General features: G+C 42.0%; 3 protein-coding genes across 3 annotated transcripts; all 3 read right to left on the bottom strand.

Annotated features, from left to right (window-relative positions):
• Positions 1–682: 682 nt before the first annotated feature.
• On the bottom strand, positions 683–3,940 carry LOC143213688 (actin, muscle). Its single transcript, XM_076433754.1, has 3 exons — positions 3,766–3,940; positions 2,214–2,361; positions 683–1,836 (listed from the first exon to the last, which is right to left on the bottom strand). Exons 2-3 carry the CDS (start codon positions 2,337–2,339, stop codon positions 832–834), a joined length of 1,131 nt encoding a protein of 376 aa, XP_076289869.1. The 5' UTR covers positions 2,340–2,361; positions 3,766–3,940; the 3' UTR covers positions 683–831.
• Positions 3,941–6,222: 2,282 nt separating this feature from the next.
• On the bottom strand, positions 6,223–10,272 carry LOC143213686 (actin, clone 205-like). Its single transcript, XM_076433752.1, has 2 exons — positions 10,113–10,272; positions 6,223–7,627 (listed from the first exon to the last, which is right to left on the bottom strand). The coding sequence occupies exon 2, from the start codon at positions 7,600–7,602 to the stop codon at positions 6,472–6,474; it is 1,131 nt and encodes a 376-aa protein (XP_076289867.1). The 5' UTR covers positions 7,603–7,627; positions 10,113–10,272; the 3' UTR covers positions 6,223–6,471.
• A 3,368-nt stretch (positions 10,273–13,640) lies between these two features.
• On the bottom strand, positions 13,641–16,046 carry LOC143213687 (actin, clone 205). Its single transcript, XM_076433753.1, has 2 exons — positions 15,886–16,046; positions 13,641–15,046 (listed from the first exon to the last, which is right to left on the bottom strand). Exon 2 carries the CDS (start codon positions 15,023–15,025, stop codon positions 13,895–13,897), a length of 1,131 nt encoding a protein of 376 aa, XP_076289868.1. The 5' UTR covers positions 15,026–15,046; positions 15,886–16,046; the 3' UTR covers positions 13,641–13,894.
• Between the last annotated feature and the right edge of the window lie 3,179 nt (positions 16,047–19,225).

The raw sequence follows: 19,225 nt of genomic DNA, 5'->3' as shown, positions 1-19,225 counted from the left end.
AAACCGAACGAAAATACAGTCACTTAAAGTTACACATGGATTGGCTGGCTGCCAGAGTACACTGCATCCAGAGTAAAATGTCACGAGAAACCAAAACACAATATTTCTCCCGAACCTCGCCGGGCACGAAATCGCAATTTGTTCGGCGACCATTATGTCATCATGTTGAACGTTCGCCAAAGATATCGACCGCGATAAGATTCACACAATCCCACATCTACTTATTATATAATACAGTTTTATTATCATTAATCATATGGTATAATAAGAAGAACAATACGCCAGGCAGCAATATGAGCCGACGTTGATGCGCCTGGTTTACGGTATTTATCCTTTATTTCCTGTCGTATACTTTCGCTCTCGTCGATTACCAACCCCGTGACAAATCTCGCAAATGCCAAATTAAAGTGCGCGTACGATAACAAGAAAGCCTTTGCGTGTCTCTGTGTGTCTGTGATGTATGCAATGTGTAGAGATATACATGTATGCCTGTGTATACACGTTCTGCGGGACCGAGAAAGGGCTCGTTGCAATGACCGAGGAGATTATCAATAAATTAATTAACGTTAATAACAAACAGTCGTGTTGTATAAACTACAAAGTAAAGTACAGTCTGATAAATGTGTAGAATAAAGGCACTTCAGTAATTTTTTTTCGTTTCCCAAAACCACATTCCCCCGATTCTACCTTCTTCTCTCCTTCTTCTCTGTAACCTCGGTACGCCAGCATCCATGGAGACCGTAGCTCGAGAAATCACCGAGCACCAATAGAAAAAAAAAAGAAAAGAAAGCAGGTGATATAATCGTGAATCCCAGAGCCCGGTAAGACACCTTAGAAGCACTTGCGGTGTACGATACCGGGACCGGACTCGTCGTATTCCTGCTTGGAGATCCACATCTGTTGGAAAGTGGACAGCGAAGCCAGGATGGATCCACCGATCCATACGGAGTACTTCCTCTCGGGGGGAGCGATGATTTTGATCTTGATGGTGGATGGGGCGAGGGCAGTGATTTCCTTCTGCATACGATCAGCGATACCGGGGTACATGGTGGTACCACCGGACAGTACAGTGTTGGCGTACAGGTCCTTACGGATGTCGACATCGCACTTCATGATGGAGTTGTACACGGTCTCGTGGATACCGCAGGATTCCATACCCAAGAAGGATGGCTGGAAGAGAGCCTCAGGGCAACGGAACCTCTCGTTACCGATGGTGATGACCTGTCCATCGGGCAACTCGTAGCTCTTCTCGAGGGAGGTGCTGGCAGCGGCGGTGGCCATTTCCTGTTCGAAGTCCAGGGCGACATAGCAGAGTTTCTCCTTGATGTCGCGGACGATTTCACGCTCAGCCGTGGTGGTGAAGCTGTAGCCTCTCTCGGTCAGGATCTTCATGAGGTAGTCGGTCAAGTCGCGACCGGCCAAGTCCAAACGGAGGATGGCATGGGGAAGGGCATAACCTTCGTAGATGGGTACGGTGTGAGAGACACCGTCTCCGGAGTCCAAGACGATACCGGTGGTACGACCGGAAGCGTACAGGGACAGCACGGCCTGGATGGCGACGTACATGGCCGGGCTGTTGAACGTTTCGAACATGATCTGGGTCATCTTTTCACGGTTAGCCTTTGGGTTCAGGGGGGCCTCGGTGAGGAGGACTGGGTGCTCTTCGGGGGCCACACGCAATTCGTTGTAGAAGGTGTGGTGCCAGATCTTCTCCATGTCATCCCAATTGGTGATTATACCGTGTTCTATAGGATACTTTAGAGTAAGTATACCTCTTTTACTCTGCGCCTCGTCCCCTACGTAGCTGTCCTTTTGACCCATACCGACCATCACACCCTGGAAACGAATGAAACGACTCAGTCAAGTTGCTACTGTTTCGGTGGTTTACTTAGTTGTTTGATTGATATTTAATTTAATGATGCTTTCGGCGCTACCGTTTCGATCAATTGGAGACACAAATTCTATCTTTGAAAACGGTTCAAAACTGAACCGAAACGTTAGGAAAGAAGAAAAGTTTTTTGCAAAATTGCTAGATTTATTAATTGATCGAAACGGTAGCGCCGAAAGCATCATTAAATTACATATTGAACATTTACGATCGCTAATTGAGATTATGTTGTTTGATTGACTTGTTTTTCTAGGATTTTTTATGTTCCCTAAGTTTTATGTAGTATTATTTATTGAATAACAGTTCAATTTGAATTTTAGCTAACCTGATGACGCGGGCGGCCGACAATGCTGGGGAAGACAGCACGAGGTGCGTCATCTCCAGCGAATCCCGCCTTGCACATACCGGACCCATTGTCCACGACTAGTGCCGCAACATCATCATCACACATCTTGGCTGGTTTTAGTTACTTTCTGCAAGAGTAAAACAAATTACGTAAGATTGTGTTTTCTTGTTACATGAATATTAATCAAAGGTTGGGTAAGTATTAAATCAGGGTGATTCTCAGTTGCAAAAATTAATAAGCAACTTATTTATAGTTTAATTAGGTAAGTTTTCCAAAAATAATTGTGACAAGTACAAATTAATAAGCATCTTATTCACAGTTTAATTAGGTAAGTTTTCTAAAAATAATTGTGACAAGTACAAGTTGTGGAATCGCTGTTACTAATAATTATTTACTGATTTTAGATAAGCGATAAAGGAAGAGCAATTCTGAGCAATTACATTTATATTTATTTTTATTAAATTCGCTGCTTCCAATCGTAATTATATAGCTATTTTCCGATTCTATGTATCACTTTAGTTGCTAGAAAAGCAGATTATTCTAAAGGTAACAAATAAAAAATAGTTCGCGATACTATAAGAATAAAAAGGTGATTATAATATGTTATGTAAACGACTATACTGCAGTGGAAACTAAGTTGAAATTCTCAAGTACTGGATTTACGCAACTATACTCTATTTTAAAGTAATAATAAAATCGACGCGTACAGAAATTCAGCAGAAACGAACAGGCAAGGTATAATTAGGATGAATAGAGGATCTTCTGGAAACACAAGCGATTTCAAATTTTAGGTAAAATAGTAACAATAGATCTAATGGCTGGAGCGCAGTGACAACAGCTGATCGGTGTCAACGTCCAGCCTTGGATCCGCAGAAGGATAGACAAGGATAAATAATGGATTTTTAATTAAGATGATGCTCATTTTAAACAACAGTACTTCTTTGGTACCGTAAATAATTTTAATTACGAGGAACATAAGAAAATGATTTGAAGATCAATTATACATAGAATAGACCGTTCGTTACTATCAACTAGGTATCGATCATAGAAACGAAACGATATCGACCGTAATCAGTCTTTTTCAATCAAGAGATTGCATTCACCGTTACTGTCTCAGATAGAAGAGGAAAAAGAAGAAGTTATCAGTTAATTGCAAGATACGCGTCGAATAGGATCAACGGTGTCAACAAGCGTGCGGCACAAGCGTTAAAATCACAATTCGCGGAACATCACTTCACAATAATCCGCGGACATGCAAGCTCAAGCAACGATATCTTGAAGCGATCGACTGTGCTCGGTCCTCGTGTAGCCTGGACAAAGTTGACATCGATTTCCGCCGCGAGATCACTCGAAAGAGGGTGAAATAAATCGCACAAAACGGAGCGTCCAACGGAAATCCACTGTGTCCGCGGCGGTATCGATCGAAATGATAGATCGCGAGGACCGAGGAGCACTTGCCGGTGTCTCACTTGTACATTGGTGCTTTGGAATTGTATTAGAAAATAGAAGGCACTCGAGAAAATGCATTTACCGTTCACTGACGAGTCGAAAAATCGGCAACGGTCGCTTTGGGCGTACGTCGTGCAAGAGACCGAGAGCGGCGAGTGGCACAGTGCCGGCTCTGTGGGGTCCCTTTATCCATATCGGTTCGCAGCCGAAAATAGCGATCCGCCCCTTAGATGGAAATCTATCGTGCATTAACACTCGTCTCAGCCCGCCGCCACCGCCTAGTCCTTAGTCGCCCTAACGACGAGAGACGCCGTGCGTCGCGACGAGGCGGCTGCCGACGGCCCCCCAATCCAAATAAGGACTCGTCATGCGCCAGGGCCGGCTGCCGTTGGGTGCTAATAACCGAGGGTCGAAGGGCACTCGATATGTCCTCGATCGCATCGATTTTTCATTGATAACCACTACATTCCGTCCGCGTAGATCCCTAACGTTCGCTATGATACGTTACTGCTCGAAATATCCATACCGATATCAAGACACAGGCTCAACTGAATTAATCTGAAATCTAAGAAAGGGCTGCAAAATGATTGTCAATCAATTTTTACTTCCCCATATCTTAATTACAATTATCTCAATATTTTATTTGTAAAAGTCCTGAACCTCGCGAACTGAAACATCGAGTCTAATAAGGAAATGTTGCCAGATAGTTTCCATATATAAATAAACATTCGAGCGAACTCCATAATTCGCCGAACGTTAGAAGCATGATAACAATACTAATTAGAATAACAAAAACGAAATTCAATCTTCTATACGCCGACTGAACGGAATGTAGTTCGATAATTCGCATCAACGAACATCCGAATTCGAAGACACAACCATTCATCTTTTGCGGCATCATTCCGTGTCGTATTAAATTTATTACGACGCCATTAGAAAGACACAACGATCCATTCTGGATCGTTCATTCACGCATGAGTGAGAATCTGCACGGTCTGCGTGCCAACAATAATAATCGGCATAATGTGCAACGCCGTGACGGTATTTTCAATGTTGCAGGGTTGCGATTAGCAACCGCGCGCACCGTCATCGGAGATTCTTGGTCAATTAGTCGATGAAAAGTATATAGAGCCGAATTATTGGGTGATTAGGCTGCTTTCTATAATTGGGAATGCGCGGGGCGACAACGGAGCTCGAGCCACCGCCGATCCCCTCCACCTTTTTGCAAGGTTCGGCTGCGGAACCGCTCCGAACTGTTCGCAGATTCGCATTGCCGAGTTTCAACCCTGAAACGGCGCGGCGCGTATTTGTTACCGCGGAGACGTCTACACGCAATCTCTCTTCGACGCGGTGGTGGATTCGGCAGATTGAGTAAGAGTTTCGCTGACTTTGGTGATCGTGCCACGAACATGACCAACAGCAGTATAATATTCGAGGTGATTCACTTTCGCTGCGTCCAAGTCTGCGAGGGATCTCGCTGTCTCATAAAAGGTAGATACGATTATATAAATCATCACACTATTAGCTACCACGTAATTATTACAGTAAATGATGCGAACAGGCCCTAACGTTGAAACTTTTGTTTTCGAGCAGTATACTGTGGGAACAGTTCAGGTGATTCTGATTAGTATGTATAAGGGTAGTTTCTTAGTTGAGAATAGCGAATGTCCGCGATATACTTCCGTTGAAGCTTCGATAATTAAGCTCGAGGGTGAAGTGAAAGAGACTGAGATGATCAAAATTTACAGATACACCAGGGAAAATGAGCCAAGCGTTTGAAACATGGACCGCATCGAAGGGAAGAGAAAAGGATTCGCATGACCGTGTTCCTGGATGAACGTGCACCTGTCTTCGATTAATTGACAACAAAGATTACGTAAAGAAGTCCGATCGGATGCTCATGGTAATTTGTATAGAAGCAATGAGTTCTTCCCTCGTATGATACAGCCCATGCATGGTAGATGATGTATATTACTACCCCTCCCAAAATATTTCTTTCGTCTCTAGGTAGACACTAGTGCCGCTAAATTTTTATACGAGATACTTAATAAACGACATTTTCTTAGAAAATGTTTTTTAATATCCCGAATCCTTGATCCCCTTTGTACTGTCCAATTGTTTTTCTTTTTACTTGTTGCATTTTTTTTACGTAGCGAAACTTTCACCGGTGCTTTCGACACTGATCGAATCCACCCTGACTGTTCACCATTTCGAATTACGAGAAAATGGTATTAACGAGAAAATATCAATCCCGTCCTCTTTGTTCCGGTGTATCTTAACACGTCCCGGACGGACCCGGTAGATCTATTGTTTTTTTTTGGCTATGTTGAAACTCGGCAGGATTGCCGAGCGAACGCGAGCTGCGTTAATTATAATGGAGTGCTGAGTACCGTTTTAACTAGACGAGCTAATTAGAATTTTGACAACGTTCTATTAATTTAATTGAGAGCTAGCGTACTAACGATCTGATATTACCTCGAAAACGCCTCAACGTTCAAGAATTCTTTTATTCAGGGGATCGTTAAATGAACAGCTACGATTTGATTCGTTGTAAGAATATAAGACTGATTTATTCCGTAGATGTAAACTTATATACAAAAGATGACGTATATGTTCGGACGATGTTCGCCGGAAAAAATCTCACCGCCACGTAGAAACGATACCGATAGGATTAAACTAACGGAGATAAAATTAGACGAAGCGGTGCGGCAGTGAACGGTACATTTTGGGAAAAGGTGTAGCAATAACAATATCGATAGTAATAATAATTTGAATCGAGCATAACTGCTTAGAAGCACTTGCGGTGAACGATGCCAGGGCCAGACTCGTCGTATTCCTGCTTGGAGATCCACATCTGTTGGAAGGTGGACAGGGAGGCCAGGATAGATCCACCGATCCATACGGAGTATTTCCTCTCGGGGGGAGCGATGATCTTGATCTTGATGGTCGAGGGGGCAAGGGCGGTGATTTCCTTCTGCATACGGTCGGCAATACCAGGGTACATGGTGGTACCACCGGAGAGTACGTTGTTGGCGTACAAGTCCTTACGGATGTCGACGTCGCACTTCATGATGGAGTTGTACACGGTCTCGTGGATACCGCAGGATTCCATACCCAAGAAGGATGGCTGGAAGAGAGCCTCAGGGCAACGGAACCTCTCGTTGCCGATGGTGATGACCTGTCCATCGGGCAACTCGTAGCTCTTCTCGAGGGAGGTGCTGGCTGCGGCGGTGGCCATTTCCTGTTCGAAGTCCAGGGCGACATAGCAGAGTTTCTCCTTGATGTCGCGGACAATTTCACGCTCAGCCGTGGTGGTGAAGCTGTAGCCTCTCTCGGTCAGGATCTTCATGAGGTAGTCGGTCAAGTCGCGACCGGCCAAGTCCAAACGGAGGATGGCATGGGGAAGGGCATAACCTTCGTAGATGGGTACGGTGTGAGAGACACCGTCTCCGGAGTCCAAGACGATACCGGTGGTACGACCGGAAGCGTACAGGGACAGCACGGCCTGAATGGCGACGTACATGGCCGGGCTGTTGAACGTTTCAAACATGATCTGGGTCATCTTTTCACGGTTAGCCTTTGGGTTCAGGGGGGCCTCGGTGAGGAGGACTGGGTGTTCTTCGGGGGCCACACGCAATTCGTTGTAGAAGGTGTGGTGCCAGATCTTCTCCATATCATCCCAGTTGGTGATGATACCGTGCTCGATCGGGTATTTCAGGGTGAGGATACCTCTCTTGCTCTGGGCTTCGTCACCGACATAGCTGTCCTTTTGTCCCATACCGACCATCACGCCCTGATGACGGGGGCGACCGACGATCGAGGGGAAGACGGCGCGGGGAGCGTCGTCTCCGGCGAAACCGGCCTTGCACATACCGGATCCATTGTCGACTACAAGGGCTGCTACTTCGTCGTCACACATTTTGTTTCTTCTTCGTTTTTAGTCTCTGTAACAGAAATCGCCGCCTTTCTTGGTTCCTCGTTCTTTCTCAAACATTCACAGTATTGATACGTATAATCCTCGCAACGTTCCACTTGGTAAGCTAGCTACCGTTTGATGTCAGGGTCAGAAATGCTAAGTGTATGGTTAGATTAATCTACGTCTCTTTAAACAAATTAATCGAATATTCGTGGTGTTCAACACTAGGACGGATAGATTTGTGATATGTAGGTTCTTGTCAAGAATTTTATAGGAAAAAATTAAATTATAAATCCAGGTAAACAGAAAAACTAATATAAAATAATCGAAAAAGACTTGCAGACTGAAAACGAGATATAAATTGTTTAATTTCATCGATGTGAAATAAAAAGGAGAATCAATGGCCCGAAAAGAATGTCCAGTGAAAAAGTCAGTCTTCGAGTGTCGCCGCGAGATAAAAATGAATTTTGCAACGGAGAAAAAATAAATGGCTATGTCGAAATGGAGAGGCTATCGGAGAATTCGATGAAATTTTCACGAAAAGCGTCGGCGCTCGCCAGAATTGACCCAGTTGCCTATAAAACGATAGGCAAGCGGTCCCGGCGTCGCAGCACTATTTTGGTGCGCCGCGACGCTAACTTTAGACGTACGACCGACGGACGATCCCTAATAAGTGCAAGCGACGATTATGGTGGGCACCACCGTCTTCGTTCGCCGCGGCTGTGCTCGGTCCACGAGGATAAAGCATAACGACGAGGCCCGCGCGTGCCAAAATTATGCTGTGCTCACAAAAGGACGAGCCTCGCACACGGGCAAAGACCTCGAATATGTCTAAACACGATGATAGGGCCGGCCATTCGCCTCGTGTGCGCGTATTTCTGGCGTTGGTGATTAGTTTCGCTAGAAGAATCTCGTCAAACTAACCAAAACAGAAATCCTTGGACGGAAAACTATCTATTTACCAGGGAAACTGAGAACTTTCGTTGCTCAAGAACGTTATACTCTTTATTCGCTGTGAATATAATTTGCGAGGGGTTTGTTGGAAAGTTAGAAATAGCCGAGCGCGGTTAGAATTTCTTGGATTGCTACACTACTGTCGCATAAATCTCGATCAAAGCGCCGTGAATCAAGAACTGGCTACTATGTTGATTAACCGGGGCTTTGCCTATGATATATCGAGAGAATTTGTATTATTAAAAATTATTCTATTCCTGCCAAAATAATTTTTTGCTATTTGTGACGCGTCTTGTGGTTAATGATAGGCAGACTGCTTAAATTAACAATTAATAAATCCTATTTAAAGCGGTAGACAGATTAAAAGAATTTAAGAATATCCACTTGTTACTTTCAGTCTAGATTATTTTTGTATTATGAATTTACCGACTCTTTTCAGATTAGTATCCACAATTTTATATTGTACATTTATTAATACAACAAACAAAATAATAATTGTGAATTATTATTTTGTAAAAATGCCAGGTTGTAGTATTTAGTTTAATAAATATCATTTCAAATGTTGGGAACAATAGGAACCTTTTTTTGTATGAAAATGCTTGAATCTGTTGATACAATATCAAACAGTATTTTTTGAGTTTACACAAAATATTTAAATTAAAATAAAATAGATTATTTTCATGGAAGAATGTAAGATTTGTGGATACGGTCGGACACAATCAAAATACGTACTCGTATTTAACAGAAGAGATTTAACAGAATGAATTGACTCAATAAGAAACAGAGGTACTCGAATTAATAGAATTCATTGCCAATGTTATTTCAGACAAGTCCAATGTCAATTCGAGACACTGTTACTACAATTAAACTACAATGAAAAATGATTAGCAGATGTTCTTCGCTTTCAGTTTACCTGATTATCTGACAGATAACAAAAAGGTAAACGAAGCTTTACAGTTTATAATTACCCTATTGTATCAAATATTCCTGACTGAATTCGTTCCGTAAGATCAGAAGTTATCAGCAACATCAAATCAAAAGGTTATTGACAAAAATACTTAAAATGAGGTTTAAAAATTCTGAGATCCGAGTACAACTGTTCGTTAGTTATAATTAGACTGCGGATTTGATGCGTTTATGGCGAAAGTGCATCAAAATAATAAAGGATACTGTCACCTTGTTTTCAATTTAGTAAGATTATCAAGAAATAAGTAGAAGATTGTTATGTCGCATAAAGATTCGAAGTCTAATTATACAGTCACTCGTAGACAATCAGCGTATCACTGGATTACCGAACACTATTAAAATGAACCCTTGGTGCTATTTCAGATACGATAACCGGAAGGAGGCCCGACGACTCCCTTAGAAAAAGGCGGAACGTCTGAAAGCGAGCGCCGCGGCTGGGAATTATTCGTTCGGTTGAACGAAATGATCGAAAGTATTGAGCGAAGAGGATCGATCGAGTACAGTGTATCATCGACAGCGTCGAGGGTTCAGGAAGTAGCCGATAGTATCCGAAGAGATGTAATATACCGTTCCAGAGAACAGTTTCTACGTACCGTGCACGGGACAGAGTTGGAGTGCCGTCTGTGCTTGGGGAGCGTCGCGACGTCGAATATATGCTCTCGTCAGGACGCCCCCGCATTCTCGCGCGATGGTGCTTGCCCGACAGGCACGAAAAAGGCTTGCCTCGTGTGGCGTCGCGACGCTCGCCGAACTAGGCGGCCCCCAGGCCCTAACGCGGGCCGAGGGAACTGCGTCTCGCTGTGAAAACATTCTACAACCGTTTCCCCTTATAGTTTTCTGACTTTTCGTCAATTCTCCGGACTCCCGGCACCCCTTTTCCTCGCTCCAGAGGGAGGTTCAGTTGAAATACTCGCTCGTAAACTCGATCCCTAGCATTTACGACTCTGGGAAAACCCACGTAGACGTCTTCCTCGCCGTGTCATTTACTTTATGCCATGTAGCATAGCGCGATATTCTGTTGGATTTGCATTACTCGAAATGGATATAAGCTCGAAGGGGAGGTTAATGTTTCTATTGCATTTGTTTCTTCGCGCTCCTTCGCCTGTTTTGGGGTGGCATGGCGTCGCGTCGATCCACGCGTAGATCTACCTGCGCGTGTATGCGTGTGGAAAGCATTGGCATCGGACTGAGTCCATTCGTCACAGAAAGATGCGATAATTGTCGGCCGCAGGTGTGCAAGTCGGAACCATTCTTGATAGAACTCGCTGTGCGATCGAATCTGTCTTCTATCGGCTAAAAGTAAAGGTTCTAAATCTGGTAACAAGTAATGTCCGTGTCAGAATCGAGGGGATCATTTAAAAATGTGTGATTTATGTCTGCATTTGTTAGCTGGAAGATTTATCATCCTGGTTAGAGCACAGGTGAACAGGGGTATTGTTCCACGGTACGCCGTTAGCTCGTTGCCTCTCTATCCCTTTCCCTCTTTGTGGTCGCTGGAGATTATAACGAGAGTGGATATTACTGGTACAAAGTTAACGTTCGTGTTGCTTTATTACGGAAGTGGATTTTCTCAGACCTCTGTCGCTGTCTTGTTGGAGAAGTGTCAGAGGTAGTCGCGCTACGCTTCTAGGGAAATGATGCGCCTAGAGGATTCCAATTAGTTTTGCTGTAACACTTTCCGCGTTCAAATAGACCTTTCCTTGAACGCGTTTAAGCATTCGCTGAATATAATATTGACATATACATGCGATTACATTGTGCATTCTATTCTTGCGTCGAGAGGTTCTTCGCCACGTCAAATCTTGTCACCTATAATTGATACTTTTGATTTTTAAGTCCTAAGAGTTCGCTGTCGTTTTTTATAGTAATCAGTACATGTTTAAACTGTGCGTGTATTTCGAAACATTTCGAATTTACATTTCCTGAAGGGTTTGTTTGAGAAACAGATATCCTACAAACGCAAATAAATTATAATATTCGTGGATACTTGTGCAGTCTATAGAAAGTAAGGAAGACCGCATAAATAAATTTTAGAGAGTATTCCAGTTTATATAGAGAACGTTTTTATTCTTTAAATAGGTAAGGATACATAAATTAACAATTTATTTTATGCTTTTAATTGTGCATACCTAGACGTGTATAAATAATGGATGATAATCAACAATTATAAGACTATTTATAACGATAGCAGTCTACATATTATTTTACTTTTTATGGACGTTAATTCGATCTTAATACAACGGGCCAAAATTGAATAATACTTTATAACTAGACAGCGGATTTGATGCAATTATGACAAAAATAGTTAGGCGCGATTTACTGTTATATTATCTTCAACCTGTTAAACATATTAAAAAAGAAAATAATTTTCTATTTCACTCCAGTTTGTAGCAATTCAGGTAGACAATTTTTATGTTGCATGAAGATCCGCTGTCTATCAACAGCACTTGTAATTTCTACGTTTAAATAAATAAATCTACGTTTAATTAAATAAATTCTACGTTTAAATTTAATTGACAGTGAATAAAATCAAAATTTTCGAACAATTTCATCTTGTGTTACCTTAAAAAATTAGAATTAATGGCGCAGAGGATAAGCTCCGGATCAAACAAACGCAGGAGCTATTGTAGATTCTAGAATCACAATAGTCGACGGTGAAAATATGAATTTGCATAAACGTTTGCGGTGAATTCAAGAATGCTTGTTCGTTATATCATCTGGTTGTTGCTATTACGGCTCCCCGTTCACCTTTAAAGGCGTTTAAAGCCTGTTTAATGGCTGGGTCAATTTTAGTTCGCCGGCTACCGCGGCGCGGGGCGACGCTTGACTCTTGCATGATACGCATTCGCCTTTTTCTACCAGATATCAGGGCAGGAGGAATATTTCGAGATTACGCACAGGGACGAAAATAAATCGCAGAATCCGCGGCTCTTTTATCGGCCAATCCCGCGTTCCGGCGTCGCCTTATCGACGGAAGAGCTCCTCGAAGAATGCACCGAAATATTCCCCGTCGAGAAATCATGAAGTCCCTGAAAGCATCGACGCGACGCTCTAGATCGGCCTGTTGAAAAATACAAACGGGCTTTTTTTAGGAAGTGTTCCGTGGGGGCCAGAAAAATATATACGAAAGGGGTCGTCCAGAAGCAGATTAGGCATATTAGGCCAAGGTCATCTGCTACCGCGAAGTCACAACAATAGTTATTTTAAAACAACTTCGGCTTTTCGCCGCTGCCCGCGGGGAAAGTGGTTAGGGCCCGACCGTCGGGAACATAATAGTAATCTCTTCTTACTTAAATCTGTGTGCACACGTGTGTAGAAATTTACAAACGTATGTTTTTCATAATGTTTCTTTAGAATTAAAATTAAAATTAACTAAAAAGTATAAACTATCGATAAAATTGATATAGAAAAGAGATGCTCGTGTATGTTCCTGCGACTGCGATCACTATATGTGTCGTAAAAAGATGTTGCATAAAAGGTATTCATTAACGTTAAACTAATATGGTTCTGAATGTATGTTGCAGACATTCCTCCGGAAAACACAAGAAGAGAGAGAAGGAGTTGATCGAAATTGACTGGAACGGTCCTTTCGAGTCTAGTTCTATCTTCTAACGCTAACTAAGATATCAGGTATGAGTGGTGCTTGAAGGACGCAAACAATGGTATGAGACAACGTGTATGTATTTAATTTGAGATTGATATCGTATAACAATATAGCAATACATAGTGTATAATATTTACAAAATAAATTAAAGTAGAAGTATATTGATGGTGAGTTTGCTTCAATTAGCAGGCTAAGTATCATAGAATAAGTTTGGATAATTTCTTGTTGGAGGCGTAGGGATCTCGCGTAACAGTAATAGAGAACAGCTTTCCTCGAAGTTGGTCCAATCCTGTCGAAGATCCTGTTTTTCTCTTCGCGTAGGCCCACAATGTCCCTTTCTCGCTCGAAAGATGCATTTGGCAGCGACCAGCCGACAACGTATCGCGAACGACATAAATGTCCGATACTGAAGAAGGAATGGCCTTCCACGAGTCAGCTCTGTGTATCGAGAACCAACACCTTCGCCGACTTCCTCGGTCGTGATGAAGTGACAGATGAAATCGATCTACATAACTCGATCTGAGAGTTATAAGATCAACAATATGATCAGCCAGGTGGTCGTACCCTGAGGGACGACGTTACATGGCCACGACGATAAAGATTCGATGAGATCTGATGATGATCCAAGTTCTGCGATATTTCGATAAAGTTGTTTTACTGCAGCATAGTAGCCATGCAAGAAGATCGAACAGATTACATGTCCGATCAGCTTGATGTCGACTGATGGTTGTTCGGTGTACGTGCAACGTCGATGATGTGACGACGACATGCTTAGAAGCACTTGCGGTGGACAATGCCAGGGCCGGACTCGTCGTATTCCTGCTTGGAGATCCACATCTGTTGGAAGGTGGACAGGGAGGCCAGGATAGATCCACCGATCCATACGGAGTATTTCCTCTCGGGCGGAGCGATGATCTTGATCTTGATGGTCGAGGGGGCAAGGGCGGTGATTTCCTTCTGCATACGGTCGGCAATACCAGGGTACATGGTGGTACCACCGGAGAGTACGTTGTTGGCGTACAAGTCCTTACGGATGTCGACGTCGCACTTCATGATGGAGTTGTACACGGTCTCGTGGATACCGCAGGATTCCATACCCAAGAAGGAAGGCTGGAAGAGAGCCTCAGGGCAACGGAACCTCTCGTTGCCGATGGTGATGACCTGTCCATCGGGCAACTCGTAGCTCTTCTCGAGGGAGGTGCTGGCAGCGGCGGTGGCCATTTCCTGTTCGAAGTCCAGGGCGACATAGCAGAGTTTCTCCTTGATGTCGCGGACGATTTCACGCTCAGCCGTGGTGGTGAAGCTGTAGCCTCTCTCGGTCAGGATCTTCATGAGGTAGTCGGTCAAGTCGCGACCGGCCAAGTCCAAACGGAGGATGGCATGGGGAAGGGCATAACCTTCGTAGATGGGTACGGTGTGAGAGACACCGTCTCCGGAGTCCAAGACGATACCGGTGGTACGACCGGAAGCGTACAGGGACAGCACGGCCTGGATGGCGACGTACATGGCCGGGCTGTTGAACGTTTCAAACATGATCTGGGTCATCTTTTCACGGTTAGCCTTTGGGTTCAGGGGGGCCTCGGTGAGGAGGACTGGGTGCTCTTCGGGGGCCACACGCAATTCGTTGTAGAAGGTGTGGTGCCAGATCTTCTCCATATCATCCCAGTTGGTGATGATACCGTGCTCGATCGGGTATTTCAGGGTGAGGATACCTCTCTTGCTCTGGGCTTCGTCACCGACATAGCTGTCCTTTTGTCCCATACCGACCATCACACCCTGATGACGGGGGCGACCGACGATCGAGGGGAAGACGGCGCGGGGAGCGTCGTCTCCGGCGAAACCGGCCTTGCACATACCGGATCCATTGTCGACTACAAGGGCTGCTACTTCGTCGTCGCACATGTTGCTGCTTTTTTAGTGTCTCTAAAATGAAAAATTTGGTCGTGTGATTAATCTTGCACAATCTAGGAGAGTTAGCATCTATATATTGAATCTACTTTGAGACTAATTTTGTACAATCGCAGGAATCGTGTCGTATCTTATAGCTACTGATATCTGCATTGGATTAACTTTCAGGTGCCTCGACTTTTCAATAGTAGAATTTCAACATTCTATATTTTATAATCCGTTTATAATACTAGAATTTCAATATACTATAGAAGTGCAATGACAGAATCTTGACAGAATCTACTTCTACGTGTTTTTAACACGTCTTCGTCCGTTTAATTTGTCTGGTCTTTCGCAGCAAATTTTCCACTATGAAGTGTCTCTGAGACTTCGAAAGTATCGAACTGCGTTGGATCTCTCACTGTGATAATGTCGCTATTCGACTGACGATTTACAACCTGCCGTTGGCAAACATTCTATGAGCAAATTCGGTTATTTGTATCCAGGACTAATTTTTTTCTAAACTTTCAAAAACTCTAAGAAACTTCTCTATACAAAATTGTTGGAACGTCGAATGTTTAAAGCATGGGAAAAAATAGATATTGAAAAAGATGATGAAATTTCGCTCCGGACTGAGGTTGCCCACAAAGGGTTTAGAACTTTTCGCACTGAACTTCAGAGAATGAATTCCCGCACCTATTCCCGCGTGCTAATTTTTCTCAATCGTATTAATCGATCTGCTAGGAGAACACTTTGGTCACCACAGAAGCACAGATCACCCGGCGGATCGTGCTGCACTACACACCAGAATCTCTTCGTTGTACCTGACGAAATGTAAGGAAAGAGAACGTGGAAGACTTGGTAGAATTACTAACCGTGGGGGTGAGTTGTGAATCGACGGGCGGCTGAGGCGCGGCTGAGGCTCGAAGACGTCGCGACGCCAGATATAACATCCGCAGCGTACGCGACGCTACCGAAGATGGGCACGCGGGACGCCTCCAGGGCTGGCCAGCACCTCTGCCCACGCAAAAGCTTCGCGCGATGATGTCTGCGGATCAGACATGCTACGAACCAGGAAATCAGTATAGCCCAGATGTCGGAATCTCGGTAGAGGGTGGACAGCGATACGAATTTGGACGGCCCTGGCCGTCCGAGAACAGCGGTGAGAATTATGCTGCCTGCCTCCCACCGACTCTCCAACCTTACCCAAGAAGTAAAACATAATCTCGGCTAGAATTAGTTTTTACATTGATCTATCGGCATCTCGCATTTTTTTCTCACGTTCCGCCCATTCTCGGACAATTCGGACGACCCTTTTCTTCGGTCTCGTACAATTAGGGCTCGGCTAACTCGCAGGGACACGTGTTTAAATAGATACAAAGCATCATTTCGTTCGCGCCTTGTCAACTTTGCAATGTCAAATTTGAGTGAGCCGCATTGTCGTGGGTGAGTCGTTACGCGAAGGTGTACAATTTCACAATTCCAACCATTTTCCCGATCTCTGACTTGCTTTATTAGGTAAGATTCATTTTCACAACAGGTGCGATGAAAATTGTACAATGTTCACACGTATCATTTTGTTTTAATACGAATCGACCGCTCCTTTTACGGTTGTTTAGTATTTATGGATAAGTTTCGTTATCAAAGCACTCGAAATCAGACTGACTTTGCACCGTCACTCTCAGCAGTTCTTGAACATTTTTAATCTGTAACTACGCATATTATTGTTACAGAATGTTCAATCAATCGTACGCCAATCAAGCCTTTATTTCAATTGTACTAGTTTAATATTTTCACATTGATTTTTCTTAATAAAACAATTTACTAATAACTGTCGTGGTCAAAGGTAAGTTTTTTTTATATTCTACAAATTTTTCTGCTTTGAAGGACGTCGCAAATAATAGAGAGCATAGTTGTTTATCGTGTTAAATTCGTGATGCTCGTCATTCCGATATCATGTACAAAAATATGCGTGTGGGATCACTGCGCATCATTATATAAGATGACTGTCTCCCAAATCATTAATTTTCTTTTTCGATAGAAATTCCGTTGAACGCCTCAGTTATTAACAATTTTGACCTTTCATTAATAATACGTATATATACGTGTATATATATATATACATTTGTATAATATCGTAAAATTATTTCGACTGCTAAGTTTCTATTACAGATTTTCTGTCATTATATGGTAAGATTAATATTCCTTTTGTCTAACTTTTTTATTAGAGATTTCATATATTTCTAGTATCATTTATTTGCATTGGCAAGCTCACCGTAATATCATCATAAAATCGGTTAGATTATATAAAAGAATGAGCGTATTTATAGTTCCCTGTGGCTTTCAGTTCAGAAACTTCAAACAAATAAACTTTAGCTTGTAATATTTTCTGTTATATCCCGTAATAATTTGTACAGCATACTCGCATTTTTATGCAAAAACTATTTATATACCAAGCATATTTTACTGCCACAAATAGTTCCACCAGATAAACAAAATTTATAATTACAGTAAAGCAGTACTAGATAAAATAAAAAATAGTACTAGGTAAAATAAAATATTGAATTTAAAAATACTGTTCAACTTTCAACCCATTGATACGATCGAGCAAAGAAATAAATGTCTACGTAGTCGGATATTAGTCGGATATTTTATTTAGCATGAAGACCGGCAGTCTGATAATTACAATTTATGTGTTTTGAGTTTATTGTGGTTTACATTGTTGCATCAGACATGCAGATGCATCTCTCTGAGGCCTGGTAATATATGTATGTTTCTAGAATTTATTGTACTGCTAGTTGGAATTATACATTTCACTGCGTCTGGCACATACAGGGCCATTTCACTTACGACTTCAGCATTCACTACGTGCGACATGAAGGCTACAATTAGTGTGCAATTGATAGCAGTTTAAGGATTATACTTAAGACATGATCTCTATTTCTCATATAGTAGCTTTAAATTGTTAATTAATATTTTCGAATTTGAAATTCAAGCTATTTATTTACTCGGAGAACAACGGATACCATACACATTACTGAGTTATTGACTGGGATTAAATATGCCTGCCATTCGTTTTCAAAATTATTTTTTATTGTTTTAGAATAACATATTTTCTTTGTGTGTAGCATACGTTACAAACATTATTAAACTAACTTTTATCTTAAACTATATTGTATAAAAACTTTCCATCTATTATTTTTGTGACAAAAATGTAATTTAGAACAGTAGAAGAGTTTAAAAATACTGTTATATTACTTTCAACTGATTAAACATACTAAGTAAGAAAATAAATTCCTGTTCCACTCCAGTTTGTTGCAATGCAGGTAGAGAATTTTTATTTCGCACGAAGATCCGCTGTCTAGATGTGTGTATCAAATTCGTTACGTCCAATACACGAACAAAAGAAAATGTTGACCTCGACGTTTCAGCAAAAAATATCTCCTGTGACTGGTAAAATCAATTGTACGTAAAAATATGCGAATGAATAATCCTTTCACTATTTTAAGTGTGCCGCTTCACATACGAACGGATCTTCTAAATTTGTAGCTGCACTCTTCCCGTGATTAAATCAACTCAAGAGGCCTGAATTTATAAAAGCTGTAACTCATGTTCACAATTAACAGTGAGCGTATAATAATGTAGTCATTCGCGTTGAAGTTATAATATACATTTACATACATCGTAATATTATTGTGGTCCATACAATTTTGTTTTTATTTAGCATTAACTGTTATTATAAATAATTGATTATTTCTTTTTATTTTCTTCTATTTTTATATTATATTTTATTTATTCAAGATTGATCGGCGCGTGTTTCACGATTCTTTTTACAATGATTTATTCGATCGAAACAAATGTTTCAACGGCGTCTCTCACACACTTAAAAACGGCCACCCCTTTTAAAAAGATGAAAACGAGTTGTGAAAGAAAGTATGCTAATTGTGCTGGCGCCTGTTACAATATTTACAAGTCGGAGGTAATCGTCGAAGACATTTGGAACAGGTTTCACATCAGGTTATAGCATTGTTACTAAAATAGGCGTCAACAATAAAACGAATTCAAAATACCTGAGACCTCTGCAACATAATAACTTTATTTGCTTTTTCCTTCGTGGAATTCCACTGGATTCTTGCTTTTTTAATTCCATTGCTCACGAGATTATGCCTTCATTATTAAACATGAATGCACAATATATTATTTCTCGAATTGCGA

Source organism: Lasioglossum baleicum, chromosome 11 (assembly GCF_051020765.1).
Source record: "Lasioglossum baleicum chromosome 11, iyLasBale1, whole genome shotgun sequence".
NCBI classification, from domain to species: domain Eukaryota; kingdom Metazoa; phylum Arthropoda; class Insecta; order Hymenoptera; family Halictidae; genus Lasioglossum; species Lasioglossum baleicum.
The sequence above is the reverse complement of the archived record's forward strand: the minus strand, read 5'-3'. Positions and strand labels throughout refer to the sequence as shown.

What these genes read in the sequence shown, in the direction of transcription:
- LOC143213687 (XM_076433753.1), bottom strand. Translation starts at nt 15,025, where the DNA reads ATGTGCGACGACGAAGTAGCAGCCCTTGTAGTCGACAATGGATCCGGT.
- LOC143213686 (XM_076433752.1), bottom strand. Translation starts at nt 7,602, where the DNA reads ATGTGTGACGACGAAGTAGCAGCCCTTGTAGTCGACAATGGATCCGGT.
- LOC143213688 (XM_076433754.1), bottom strand. Translation starts at nt 2,339, where the DNA reads ATGTGTGATGATGATGTTGCGGCACTAGTCGTGGACAATGGGTCCGGT. An exon ending in TCGGCCGCCCGCGTCATCAG is followed by an intron (nt 1,837 to 2,213) that starts GTTAGCTAAAAT and finishes ATTCGTTTCCAG; the next exon opens with GGTGTGATGGTCGGTATGGG.